The sequence below is a fragment of the Columba livia genome, chromosome 4, assembly GCF_036013475.1.
Source record: "Columba livia isolate bColLiv1 breed racing homer chromosome 4, bColLiv1.pat.W.v2, whole genome shotgun sequence".
NCBI lineage: Eukaryota > Metazoa > Chordata > Aves > Columbiformes > Columbidae > Columba > Columba livia.
In genome coordinates this window covers 33,769,191-33,783,468 of record NC_088605.1, presented here as the reverse complement: position 1 = coordinate 33,783,468, position 14,278 = coordinate 33,769,191, and the positions used below count along the sequence as shown (strand labels likewise).

The 14,278-nt window shown below is 37.4% G+C and overlaps 1 protein-coding gene across 8 annotated transcripts in view; it reads left to right on the top strand.

The window, feature by feature from the left end:
* FAM149A (family with sequence similarity 149 member A) overlaps positions 1-12,628 on the top strand; it is a 32,842-nt gene extending 20,214 nt beyond the window's left edge. For 2 of the 8 annotated variants that reach the window (XM_065061117.1, XM_065061113.1), the window contains exons 4-14: positions 503-645; positions 2,927-3,049; positions 3,213-3,389; positions 5,194-5,384; positions 6,852-7,006; positions 8,165-8,268; positions 8,460-8,687; positions 8,999-9,119; positions 9,720-9,848; positions 10,248-10,326; positions 11,195-12,628. In XM_065061117.1, coding sequence (XP_064917189.1) covers positions 503-645; positions 2,927-3,049; positions 3,213-3,389; positions 5,194-5,384; positions 6,852-7,006; positions 8,165-8,268; positions 8,460-8,687; positions 8,999-9,119; positions 9,720-9,848; positions 10,248-10,326; positions 11,195-11,268 — 1,524 coding nt within the window. In that variant the 3' untranslated portion in view covers positions 11,269-12,628. Of the gene's footprint in view, positions 1-502; positions 646-2,926; positions 3,050-3,212; positions 3,390-5,190; positions 5,385-6,851; positions 7,007-8,164; positions 8,269-8,459; positions 8,688-8,998; positions 9,120-9,719; positions 9,861-10,247; positions 10,327-11,194 lie in introns of all 8 variants that reach the window. The other 6 variants (XM_065061114.1, XM_065061111.1, XM_065061115.1 and 3 more) reach the window with 4 other exon arrangements.
* The last annotated feature ends 1,650 nt before the right edge of the window (positions 12,629-14,278 follow it).

Here is a 14,278-nt window from a genome sequence, read left to right as displayed (position 1 = left end):
AAGAATGAAAAATGCTGCTCAAAAAAAGCAGGGGACTTTTGTGTTGTGAGTCCTAGAGGTGCAGCATGTGTGCTTCACTCCATGTTGGAGCAGGGGTGGAGACAGGAGTCCAGACACCTTATAACTGGTGGTGTCTCTGGACTGGTCCTGGGCAGCTAGTTCCTTTTTGCTAAATCACCCTGCTGAGGCCAGCTACCTAGGTTTTTGATTTTGCACTGCAGCGTAAAATTTGCATCTCCAAAGAAGGTTGTTTGAAGATCCATTCTGAGATCGTCAGCCTAATCTGTCCAAGTTGTCCTGTTCTTTAAATATTATGGGTTTTATTATAAATATATATGCATATTTGCTAAAGACTATTATTTTTATATAATATAATATAATATAATATAATATAATATAATATAATATAATATAATATAATATAATATAATATAATATAATATAATATAATATAATATAATATAATATAATATAATATAATATAATATAATATAATATATAGGAATTTGATGAAGCCAACACACAGAGAGTGCGCCAGTTATTTTGGGAGATTGATGAAATGCTGTTTGAAGGAAAAGTGACCCCTCAAACTCAGAGCCTGCAGGCAGAATGTGCAGACTGGGTTGAACAATTTCCTCATCTGAGGTAAGAAAATGTCTTGCTGGTACTAGTTTTAACCAGTTATCACTCTAATTTGATTTTTTTGAGGTACCCTTCTGTGAAGTGGTCTTGATATGTGGTATCAGTAACACTTGCATTCAAATCTGGATCCCCGGGAGTGAGTTATGCTGTAGTTGTGCAGTAAGTCTGGGTGGTGGTGTACTAGCAGCTAATGCTTTTTATTTTGCTTAATACGATGAGTGGAGACAAAGATATTTTGGCAGAATGTATTGACAATATCATACTGCACCATTTTCATAATGACTTTTTCTAAATAAAGAATACAGCTTTTAAAGAAATAGTTTTTTGGTTTTGGGGTTTTTTTTTTGTTTGTTTGTTTGTTTTTTTTTTTGTAAGTGAAGCCATACTGTGAAATTCCAAGAAATTTGGTGTTAACTCTGTTGTTTCTTTTTAGGAAAATCAATAAAAAAGGAAGGCAACCACATGCTTCACACACGTTGCACAGTCTTCATAGGCTGTGCATTTACATCAATGTAAAATGATGTGTGATACTAATATGGCAATAACTGAACAGATAGGAGGATGCATGCCTGATGAATCAGAATTGTTTTGCATAGATGTGCGAAATGTCTAGGCAGCCTGATAACTGCTTCTCATAAGGAAGGGGACAGTAGTCAGCATTGCACTGCGCTGTGCTGTCCTGCCTTCGTGAATGGTGGCATGTCATTCTTAGTGAGATGCAGGGACTCTAATAAGCTATTCTGAACATAGATCCACATGTGTCTTATTTTCTAGTCAGTTGTTTGGTAACACTATCAATAACTGTGGCATGCTTTTAGTGCTTTTAGATAATTTGCACAGGCTTGTTACTAGTAAATATAAGATAAAATCAACTAACAAAGCTTGTCGTGCTTTCTCTGGAACAAGAGAGAATTGTTAAATAAATGAGACGATTTTCATTAACATTAAGCCATACTTTGCCCTTTTAAAATCCTACAACAGTTAATAGAACATACATAAAATGGAGGCAGGTTTTTGTGCTGTGTAATTCATTCAAAATATTAAATCATTTCACTATATTTTCAGAGTACTTTCACTAGGTGGATTTTTTTTTTAAGTAAGTGATTCCCTGTACTTATGATTTTTTTTTTTTTTAATTCAGATCTAGTGCTGGCAATACCAACCAAGCCCAGGAGGTTGAAAATGAACTGAAGAAATCTGGGTGCTTGGTGTCATTTGGCGCAAAGGGATGTGCTACATCCTGTGGTTTAGAAAGAAGAAAAAAAAAAAAAAGCTATTTTCATTATTAAGCTTAAACCTTGAAACTCAGTTTGTATTGACTAGTTACTCAAAAGAATAGCTTCTGGGATAACAGATTTATTTCTGAGAGTTGTGCTTCAAAGAGCTCACTGTCCTTTTAATTTGTAAACCAGCTATGTCAATATATGAATACTTAGATCAGCATGTGGGAATAAATATACTTGAGAACTGTCATCCATAAGAGAAACATCAGATCTATTTAAAGAGGGGATTTTTTTTCTCGGCTTACAGAATAAAAATAAAAAAGGCTGTTGCTTAGAGTTTCATGTGGCATGAAGTGCTGTTTTGTGAAAGGTAGTCTCAAGAAAAGGTGTTGAGGTGAATGTGAATGTTGCTGCTTGCATTACAGCCATGATGGGCAAATTCAAGATTCCTTGTGAATTCCTGTGAAACACAGTTCAGTTAGTGATTATTATTTACCTGTACTGTGTTCTGAAATTATTTTATTGAGTAATTTTGTGTGCTTTTAAAGAAAGTTGATTTTACCTCTTCTCTCTGCCTCTGAGCATTATGCATGTTGGATTTTGTGCATTTTTCTGAACTTTAATTCTCGTCTCAACTATCCTTTTAAACATTTTGGCTTAGGACTTCTGTTCACATTGATAGATACTGGGGCTGGGTAAGTGAAGTCATAGCAGATGTTATTTGTCTTCTGCATCCATTTTTAAACATTCTTACTGAGTTTTGATAGGAAAGGAAGTGTGTTTACCTGCCTTTAAAATAATCTAACGAGTTTGACTGTTTGATCCTAAAAATTATAAGCTAGAATCTCTTCTTAAGTAAATTGGCTTTAATGACTTACATACCAGGCAATGTTAATGCATTACGCAAGGCCCTGGCCCCTCTATAAATTGCATTTTCAAAGCAAATGTAAGGTGTGCTTTTGCATCACCTACTGTTTGCAGGTATTTATATTCTTGATATTTGCATACAGAGTGGATTTCCATCTAACATCTCACTCACTCTCTCTCTCCTTTTTATTCAGGGTTCTAGGGAAGCAGCTCCTGTTGCCAAAGGATGAAGGCTTTCAGCATTTTCAGAGCAGAAGTGATTCTGTGGATATGAAGTGCTTACCTGGCCTCCATGAATGTACTAGTAATATAAAAGAGTACGTGTTTTTTTTTTTTTTTTTAAGCTTTCTTTTTGGTCTTCCTCTTCAGAAATATGTGCAAATGTTACTTTTGTATTACTGAATCATTTCAGTATAATTAAATATGCACTTTGTTCTTTCTTTGAATATTTAGTTCTCATTGTGTTTATGTTTTTTTCAGGCTCTGCATTTCAGGCTCTAAGCTGATCCCAACAGCATCTCCAATACATAAATCACTAGATTCAGGTTCCCCTAGGATTTCTGCCCCTGGCTTATCCACGTATTCATTCCTGGAAGAAGAAGTCTATGATGTGGATGGAAAAATAGAAGAATATCTTGCCTTTGACAACAAGGAGCTGTAAATAACAGATATGTGTATTTTTGAAGAAAATAATGAAAAAATATCAGTGAGCCCAGTCAGTGTTCACAGACTGTGTTTCTCTTCTGTAAAATAGAGTTTCTTCTGTCCCTGTATTCAGTAGCACAGTGGTCAGAGCGCTTACTGGGCATGTGGAAGATTGGGTATGTTGTCTTTCTAGTGGTTCAAAACTCACATCTCCCATGTCAGAGGAATGTGTCTTAACCACTAGTTGTTTTGAGGTGTTTTTGTGCATGGACATTCAATAGAATAAATATTTAATTTTGAGACAGGGAGTGGGATGAAGGAGTCCCTTCTTCCCAGGTGAGTGCCTTGGCAACAAGGTTGTTCAGGATCATTACACTGTATGTGCTCTCACTGGGTGTCCTATTAAATCTTAAATGCTTTTTCGGTGGTGTATAGCAGCTTTGTGACGAGAGGTGCAGGATACAACCTGCACTCTCATAAGTAACAGCAGTAATGCAGTGGTCTTTCAGAAAATGCAACCTAGGTTTCCCATGGCCCAGTTGAATGTTTCAGCAACTGGGCTACTAAGTAGAAGAAAGACCATGATGTGATGTTTAATAAAAGACCTCTACGAGGGGGAAAGTTTTGTAGGGTACAAAGCGTGACTTTTTGTGCTAAAGCTTGATGCCCTTACAGGAAAAAGTCATGGTTGTTCTGAAAAACTGAGAAACCCAACTGAGACCCAGGTTGACCCTTTCAGTCCTGTTTTTGAAAGAGGGGGCCTGGGTGCCTACCATTTGAGAAAGGATTTCAGGATTAAGAATCGTTTTAGGAGTGAATTATCACTTTATTTTGCTAAGTAAGCAAACTTCATTTTGGAGGACTTGACTTTGTGCCTCCTTGATATGTTGTTTCTTATTTCCTTCTCAGGATTTGATTCTGAAATATCTTACTCTTGATAAGTGAAACATTAGGAGTTACAAACCCTGACATGAAAAAACATTGGTTGTTTTGTGAGTTATACCATTCAGCCAAGTCTCAGTTATAGTTAAGAAGTTTGCAGTTCACTTTGAGGAAGAAGTGAAAGAAGAGAAAGGGGAGATAGTAGAAACCAGTGAGAATTTGGGATCATGCTTGAAATCTCCAAAAAAATGTGTTTCCTTAGAAGGAAATATCATGGCATTAAAAAAAAAAAAAAAAAAGAGTGGGGGGTTAAATCTTTCTTAACGAGTGTTTTAGAAGTCCAAATTAGGAAATGTTGCCACACTGTGCTTCCCTACTTAGGAAGGGAGGATGGGGGGACAGGGAAGAAGTAATTGTCCACACAGCAGTGGAAGAGAAGGAGGTGAGCATAAGACTGCTATTCTTGTCAGGCTGCAGAAATCCTTTAAAGTTGTCATTGATCAGTGGTGAAGTTTTGCAGATGTATGCAGATACACAGGACATGATTTAAAGTAAATGTTCTGTGTGATAGCCGTCCTGCCAAATGCAACAGAAAATATTTATGTTACGGTAAAAAGCAAAGCATAGGATTTAGTCTCAAATGACTAAGTGTCTCATATAAAGTTTTTCCTTCTAGAGCTGCAGATCCTTCTGTTAGAATGCCCTGAGTGGACATTTAACTTTTTACCAGTAAGCAGAAGAAAAAAAAAAATCATTATATGTATTCGATAGGTTCTGTTCCCATAGGTATTCCATGTGTTTCAATTTGAATTTTTTTGGGATCTACATCTGACTTTTTTTCCATATGTATGTTTCTATTTATTTGATGTGTTAGAAGGGGGGGAAAAAAAGTCAAAAGCCATGGGAATTCATTTGAGTTTGCTTCCTTTAGTAGTGATGATGAGAGTTGGGAACAAAAGAAAAAGCATCTCGCTGAGAAGAGGAGTAAGCGTGGCATTCCCCCTGTTTCTCCCAATGCCTGTATCAAAGATGCTGTGGCCTCTGAAGTATTTGATCGTATCTGGAGCAATGTAATTGGAATATTGGAGGAACTGATTAAAAAAAATTGGGAAACTAATATCACAGGTATTTGGTATTTTTGGTATGGTATTTATTGAATCTAACTCAGGAAAGGTTTGTGGGTGTGTGTTTGGTTTTTTGCCTATTTTTTTTTTCTTTATACCTTGGGAAATCTGGTTATTTTAAAGATAGCCATGTTAGTAGATATGCAGATATGTAATGCCTTGCCATGTGCACACACAACCCCCTGCACCTAAACTAGAAACATTGCTATTATTTTTCAGGGAGAAAAAAAAAAGGGAAGAAAGGAAGAACTTAGTTGCAGGAGAGCATTTAAAAAAATATTATTCACTGGCTTGGGATGCAAAAAATTGATGCTGTTAGCAGGGGATCACTGACGTGATCTGAATCTGCAACCTAGGCATCAGAGTCTCCTAGTTCTCATTGTCTGAGCTTTGTTAATTAAAACAACCCTTAGGCAGTCAAATTGTTAAAGTGAGATAAAGAGCCTTGCTGACAGTGCAGGAGTTCATGAGTTTAATATAGGATGAAGAAATGGTGATGTATGCAGTTTTATTTTATGTTTTGGTATTCCGACAGATTACAGTGAGCAAAAGCAAAAGCTGGGAAAATTAACTAGAAGGGAAATTCTATTTAGTGTGCATGTATTTTTTTTGGAGGCAGAGGGAAATTTCAGTTCTTCTTTTAATGTATTTTGAAAGGAGAGTAACAGAAGAATACTTGGGGTCCAGTTTTAGAAACTATCAAAATTTAAGGTACAGCCAACCTCAAATATAAGTCTACAACAAAGTAAGAAATGGCAAAATTTCTCAAAATACTTGCAGCATCAGAACTTAACATTTCAGGTGTTAATGAAATATAAAAGGGCTTTTTCACAGCACAGGTGGGTTGTTTAGCTCAACATTTGGGAGGATAGCTTAGGAGTTTTGTGATAGGCATGCTCTTTTATCTTTGTGAAGGTCATCAGCTTATGACAAATAGATAGTTAACCAAAGTATTTTGACTAGGAATGCAAAAGAATTTGCGGTTCTGATAGACATAAGATTGTAGTATATACCCAAAATGGAACAGTGTGTAGCTGCTGTCAGCCAAGGATAGAGCCAACAGACTCTTTTTTCTCTTCATCTGTGCATGGGGTGGGTTTTTTTTGTTTGTTGTTTTATTGTCGTTGTTTGGGTTTTTTTGTTTTTTTCTTTCTCCTGCTTCAAAAGAAACTCTGGGAAATTTCAGGTAACATTCAGAAAGTCTTAGCAGGATTTGTTTAACCCCCCTCCAACTTAACTTGTATGGACTGCCTTGTTCATCAGTGTCAGAGAAAGCAGAAACAAATGGGAAATGCTTTCAGAAAAACATAATTGATGGTATATTTATAAATACTATGTAACCTTAAAACTATATGAAAGTCTTTATTTACTATGCTGTGTAATATTTTTTGAATCTCAACAAAAGACGGCTGGTAAATGTACAAAAAGCAAGTTATTTCCTGAACTTTTTTTTTTCCCTATTGTGCAGAGGGTGACAAACAGGTTGAGAAACTGAAAGCTGTTACAGCAAAGCTGCCACATTTGCCAGTCATTCGTATTAAGGCAGATGCTGGGATTGTTCCTCTTTCCAGAGGTTCTGAAGCACGAAGTGTATCTTTTGGGTCTCATTCTGTTTCCTCGCAGGTAAAAATAACTTTCTGTCAAATGGTGTTAGTTTTTCTGTTAACTTTGGACAGTTCTGGTTGAAGCTAGAAAAGGTTTTTTTTGTTTTTCTTCCTTTTTCTTTTTTTTTTTTAAACCAATTAGATACACTTAAAGTAATCTCATTTAAAATGAAGGTTCATTAAATGTGCATTTCTTGTTTACTATCACTTGTTTTTTGGTGGTTCTTAAAGGTGCCATTTACCACTAAGATATTGCTGAAGTTGGTTTACAAAAAAACCCACTTGTTAAACTGTATTTCATCCTTAGAAAATAATGCTGCTTTTATTGTGGTCCACTCATTTTCTCTTGGTAAAATTAAGAAAACAAATGAGGCTCTTCCCTGGACTGTAGGGATGTGAAGTTGCAACTTAAAGTGCTTTACTCACAACCCTGTGAGTTTCAGACTCTCATTCATTTTCATCTCCTTTGCCTCTTGCAAAAGGGGACTCAGCTGTACGTCCACCCATGCACTGGCATGAGACCTTACCTGTCTTTGTGGAAGCTTGTGTTTTATTGATAAAATGCCTTTTTTTGTCCCACTTGATGCCTTCTCTGTCTGTCCCCAGCTCCTGTTTTGCATGTTTGTTTGTTTTTCTTTTTCTTTGCCAGCCACTACTTCTGTGTTTTGTGTGTTTTGGTGTTTTTGTTTTGTTTTTCCTACCCTGTCTCTCTATTCAGTTCAAACAACTTTGTTCTGCTTTGTCTGTTCTTTTCCCATGCTTGCTAGGTAGATAAGAAATAGGAAAGAGAGCACAGCAGTCTTAGTGTTCCCTGCTGGCACACTTGGCTCTGTAGTGGTCCCAGTGGCCAGATGAAGTAAAATGCTTAAATAAGTAACACCCAGACTCTGTGTCCTTGGGCTGGACTGTGCTGCGGGAAAATGGAAACTTGGGAGAATCAAACTCCATCTTCAACTGAAACTTGTAACGCAAATTGAGTAACTAAATTACTCAAGGTCTGTTTGTAAGAATCTGTTTAAAATAAACAAAACAACATATCCCATCTACTACTGGGAATTCTACTGAACTATCTTAACAGAAACTTTTCTAAGAAGCAGGTAAAATATCTCCTAACTATGGGCTTTTTGAGGTCTTCCTTCAAAAAGAGTAAAGGTTAATGCATATTTGTTTTTACTAGGTTCACCGTTTCTCCAGCAACTTCTGTAGTGATTTGAATGGTGTGATGACAATTCAAGCAAAGCCACTCCAACAGAGGCATATTGCCACAGCGGAAAAAATGCAGTAGGTGTCAACATTGACATTTTCAAAATGCAAGTGCAGCATAATTCATATTATATAAAAGATGTCTCGCAATTATAAAAAGGCATTCTTTTTACTTTTTTTGTTTGTTTGTTTGTTTTTGGGTTTTTTTTGTTTTTTTTTTGTTAAAAATCCTTATTCCCTATCTCATTCTCCTTCCTTTTTTTCCCTAGGAATGAGCAAGAAGATAAACAGCATAGCATTGCCTCCAGTGCTCCATATTCACTGCACACTAGGTTGGGGAGAATTGCTGATAACAGTGTTCTCTCATCATCTCGGGTAGTGATGGCATCTTCTAGGAAGCTACCAAGCCATTTTAGGTTACCTTCTCTCACTTCTGACCAACTGTCCTCAAAAGCTCCTGATATGTACAATGGTGAAATCCTTAGGGAGACTAAATTGTGAGTTTCTTCATTTTATTATTTGCTTTCCTCAGAACTTTACTGAAATTTCACCAGTGAAGGATTTTGCAAAATACCTGAGAACTAACCCAAGATTTATTATTGATACTAGAATTTGGAGAGAAAAAGAAAGCAAGCAGAACTATGTTTTTTGAGGAGAGGCATTTGGTTTATTTTTCTGTTGTTACATTAGGTGCTGTTACTTTCTGTAGCTGAGCTTTATAAAGAAATGTACTGCTCAATAATTTCATTTTATTTCAGTGAAGAAGTCTTTAATTTTTCCTAAAAGAGGAACTCTTAAAATTCTGTAGGGGTGCCAGCTCGGATCGTTTATCTTCTGCTCGTGCATCTAGAACCCAGAACAAGTTACCACCAATAAACTCAAAGGCTGTTGAACAATATCTTTCAGCACCTCGACAGCAACAGAACTCTGTAAGTTGTGTTCATTTTTGTACTAGTGAAGAACTTCAAGCTGTTTGGAAATAAATTGCTCTGTGTCAGTGGTTGAAATGAGCCGTTTTACAATTCGTATTGGTTTGTATTTAATACGTGGTCCTAACATGCTAATGTGTGTTACATTGGGCTGCCATTAGAATGCAAGAGAATCCTGTTTAAAAACTCACGTCACAAACAGATCATGATGACTTTCATGTCAGACTTTTCTCTGACAACAGAAAAATCTGTTTTGAAAAACAACTAACCAGATAGTAACCTTGCACTTACATGCTTCCGGGTTTAAATAGCTCTTTTCAATGTTTTATTCACTAATTAATGCATTCTGAAATCTGTCTGAAAAACATGAGTACTCTTAAATTACCTTAAATTGGTGCTTTTGGTTGGTGAAAACACATTTTTTCTTTTCTCCTTCTGTGTGTTTTTTTGTATGCCAACAGAAAAGGTTTGGTGTGTGGTTTGTTTTTTTTGTGTGTGTGTGGTGTTGTGATTTTTTTGTTAATGTTCTTTGTTTTGTTTTTTGTTTTTTAAACCAATTCAATTGCTGCATTCCCCTAATGCTTCTTTTAATTCTCTCAGCATCGAGGACGATATGTTCATAGTAGAGTCTCAAGTGCAGTGGCTGGCAGTACACAGCAACGGCCCCTCAGAGAAAGAACTGTTATTATTGATCAGTTTTCAAGGCCCAACACAACTCATACATTCAGGGTATGTTACAGTGTAAGTAGAGACATGGAAAAGTGAAGAAGCTTCCATTCATGCCCACTGTTGGTCTACAGAAAATCTCATTTACTAGCTCTCTCCTGATTTCTGATGTAGAGGGATTCCTGCTACCTGTAGAGAGGAGGATATTATAAGGCTTTGGGAGAGTGAGGGACCTTGAAAAGGAGGACTAGTGTATGAGGAAGGGATTTTTTTCAAGTCTAATGTATCAAGCAGTTCCTTTGAGGGTGTCTATGCACTAGAAATGTGCGGTTTTAGTACTATTTGGATTTTTGCAGCTTGGTAGAACTCATTCTGCTGGACTAGATTGTAAAATCTGTAATCAAACCATTTCAGTAGATAAGCTTACCATACAGGCTCATAGTATGTCTTTCCTTTCTACAGACAGACACACCTCAGAGGACATCACTGGCTCCCATGGATTTTGCTAACCACCGAGGAACAGGTCAAGCACTTTTAACAGGTAGGCATAGCAAGAATCACTTGGAAGGCAAAAGGCCAACAAAACCTATTAACCCACAGTACGACTGAGAAGTAAAGTGCTCAGTGAGAGCTGTGCTCAACATGGAAGAAGAACACCTGTGCTTGGCAGGATCTTCTGAGTTTGGTTTTTAAGTTTCTTCTCACTTGATCTGAGATAGCCCTAACTTTGAGGAACCCTACAAAGCTTCTTTCATTGCTATGACATGGAAGGAAAAGGATTCTCCCTCATTATGTGTTGTGGTGTTTTTGTGTGTATGTGGTGGGTTGTGGTTTAGTGGTTGGTTTTTTGTTTGTGGGGTTTTTTTAGACTTTAGCGTGTTTACGATTATGGCAAGAGTATGTGGTGTACAGACTAGATGTTCTGCAGCTGCTAGAGTAGCAACACAAATACGTGTTTGTGAACTGTTTCATGATATAAATTTTATTTTTAGTTCCCATATAAATTCACCAAATCAGTAAACTTTTTATGTGAGGAAAAATAATATGGAAAATGTGCATTTTAATATAAGTCTAGAGCTTTATTGAATAAATTAAAAAAATCAATATTGATTTTCAACTAGGTCTTTCATTTATAAGCTCTACGTGGCTTATCTAGTTCCATGGTTACGGTAAAGCTGACTTGCTATTTCTTGAAGTATTTGAGTGCTTGTACGTAACCTTCATTTGTTTAGAAGTTTCTTGAGTTTAAATAATTACATAATTGGCATTAAAATATAAAAGGTGATGTAAGAATAAGGGCAGGTTAGCCAACATTGCCCTGAGCAGGCTGATGGAAGCAATTAATACATAATCTTGGAGTGTCTTCCAGATTCTACCACAACTAACGAACAAGGTTTTATCTTTTCTAGGCTCACAGCATTACTACAGATCCTTCCAGAGAAATGTTCCAACTTCAAGGAAAAGATTTCAGATTGCTTCTTAACCCAGCTTAGGAAGAAGCAGAAACCCCCTGCACTGAATGGAAGACTGAAGCACTAAATTTACGGTTGGACTCTGTGATCTTAATGGTCTTTTCCAACCTGAATGATTCTATGATTCTAATTTGACAGCTAGGATCTTGTGTAACAAAGAACACGTGCAGTGTGCTGGTTTCTGCCGACCCTTGCAATCTTCAGGATGCCTGCATTGCTTTCTTTTAAAGTTGTCTGACCAGAGGCTAGAATCAAAATTAGAGAAAAATCAAATACATGGTCGAGATATCTGCTCTGTTTGCAGAGTCCAGATGCTGCTGCTGCTGCACTTTCTTCTTGGGCGTTCCTCCTTTGTTCTGCCTTTCCTTAGGGAACTGTTATTCTACCTACAGAAGCAAATGTTTAGACCATGAAGTCCTGTTCCCACTTTTTTGTGTTTCTTCAGTGTTAAAGATTTTTCTAGTCTATCCAAACATCAGTTGTATATAAAATTTATACATTTAAACAGGAGTTTGTAGTATCTCCTCTTTAACTGTTGTTCTAACATTTTTTTTTTCATTTTTCAGTCTGCTTATTGCAGTTGCTCTCTCATAAATATTGTCTGTCCCTACTTTTTCTTCTTCCTTTAATTCTCTGAGATAGAATTCATTCATTGCCTCTACTTAAGTCTTCGTAATCTTCAGTAACTGGGAACTGCTGGGATAAACTTTGTTTACAGGAAGCAATGTTTTTCCTGTCAGGCCAAACATGTCTATAGATGCTGAGCAGTTGAACCCGTATGCTGACAAGTTGATAAGACTGTTCCCACTTCTTGAGATTGCCTGTTATTTTACAAATTAATCATAGCTTGAAATACCCGAGCCTTCAAAGTTTCAGCATGAAAATATGTACTTGATGGATGAAAGCATTATTTTTTACCTCTTTGTGTAGAGCCAAATAGGAAGATCAAAGAGGAGACTGGGATTGTGTTCTGCCCAGGGATCACAGCCCCGATCAGGTCCCTGGCTATAAGCACTGTGTGCATTCACAGGCAGGGATTCCTTCTTCCATCAGAGAGCCAGCAGTTTAGGTATATGTGGTTGAAGAGCTGTTGAAGGGGGAAGGGAGAAGGAGAAAAACTTATTTGCCCAAATTGTGCAGTTAAGAATAGAATTGGTTTCTTCTACTTGGGAACTAATAACAGTTCTCACTTCTTTTTATGAATGTTCAAGGATTGGTAATCCAAGGCAAAGCATTTGTAATGTATATTTTATATATGTACTGTTAATCAGATTTCTGTGGGTTTTTGTTTTGTTTTTGTTTTTGTTTTGTTTTGTAAATGGTCATCAAGAGCTGCATTATTTTGAGTAAATTAAAGCATTTTTAAATTACTTTCCTGGCTTAGTATTTTTCTTCTTTGGCTATGCTAGGTTTACTAACCAATGATATTATGGTGCAGTATTTGAGAAAGCAGAACACTTTTGCTTCGGAGTTGCAGGTGGATTTTATGCAGTTTCTTCAGAAATCTCAGGTCAAAGATGTTACAATGTTCAAAATTCACATTGAAGTCTTCTTCAACAGTATGTTGTCCTGTCCCAACAGATGGGATGAGGGATGAGTTAACTCTGAATGCAATGTGCACCCTGACTCAACAGATGAAACCAGGTGTGAGTTAACTCTGGGTTAATTCTGTGTGGTTATGTGAAGTGAATGACAGATAAGAATGACACTCCAGGGCTGCAATTCAATTATGAGTTTTACTAAAAGTACGTGTTGGAATACTAGTTACAGTGAATAGTGGCTTGGCAAAAGTGTTTTATGATATCACAGAACTTATCAATACATTAACAGCAAGAGTCCTTCTACAAGCAATGTATTGGCAAGCATTAGTAGCTATAAGACGAAATTTTAGCAAGAATCTAACAGCAGAGCTTAAGATTATGTTACTCTTATATGTTCAAAAGGAAAAGAGAGAAAAAGAGTGGTAGAAAGGGTAGGAAAACTAAAGTATAAGAGAGAGAGAGAAAGAGAGTAATATATCACAGAAGGAGAGACAAAGAAATAGGGATATAGAAAAAAAGGAGAGAAGAAAAGAGCAGAGAGAAAGGAAGAAAGTAAAAGGTGAAGGGATCCAACCACTCTTATGACTCTGCAGCGTGGATGACAGGACTTGTATGACGATGTATGGCCTCCGTGTCCTGCGGCGAGGATGCTGGGGTTTGTAGTTCAGGAGCACAGTGTCCTCTGATGTCTGGTCTAGTTCCTGCGGCGAGGCTGGTGGGCTGAAGGTCCTGAGGGTGGTGGGTTCCCTATTAGTGCTGTTTTTGGTGAGCTTTTTTATAGCTCTCAGAGTGGAGGAAAGTCTGGGGGTAAGGGGTGATTGCAAAAGATTGACAAGTCTGAACGAGTCCCAGGCCATGTTGAAGGGTCTCAGCTTTTCCCCTTTGTGCCATGCAGAAGTCTGGGGGGGAAGGGGTGATTGTGAAAGATCGACAAGTCTCAACAAGTCTCGGGCCATGTTGAAGGATCTCAGCCTTTCCCCTTTGTGTGCGAGGCTGGGCATATCAGAAGATGGGGCAATGTGCCTTCCAGCTCATCCGCCACCTCCAGTATCGGCCAGCTGGCCTGGTCTGTGGCTCGTTAGCTTGTCGTTGAGATGTAAATTATGGTCCACCCTGTACTGAATGTGTCATCTCCTGTGGCTGGATGCACTAGTTTCACCACAATGTTTTCAGCCATGATCCTTATCAATACACAACATGTGTCCAAAATATACTTCGGCTCTTGTGAGTGCTCCCTCCTGTGCTATATAGACATTGACAAGAATGCAAGATGGCAAAATGTGTCTCTTGCCATCTTGTAGCATTTCATGTCAACCTAGATCTTATGTTGTGGACTAAATGAAAATATAAATACCCGCCAGTTTGGTTCTATAATGGCAGAAGTGGAAACCACACAGTGAATAATGGTTCATCATCTGGCACTTTGTGAAAGAGAGAAGATTGCTGACCTCTGCAAAGCAATGAGGCTCAGTCACTGGAT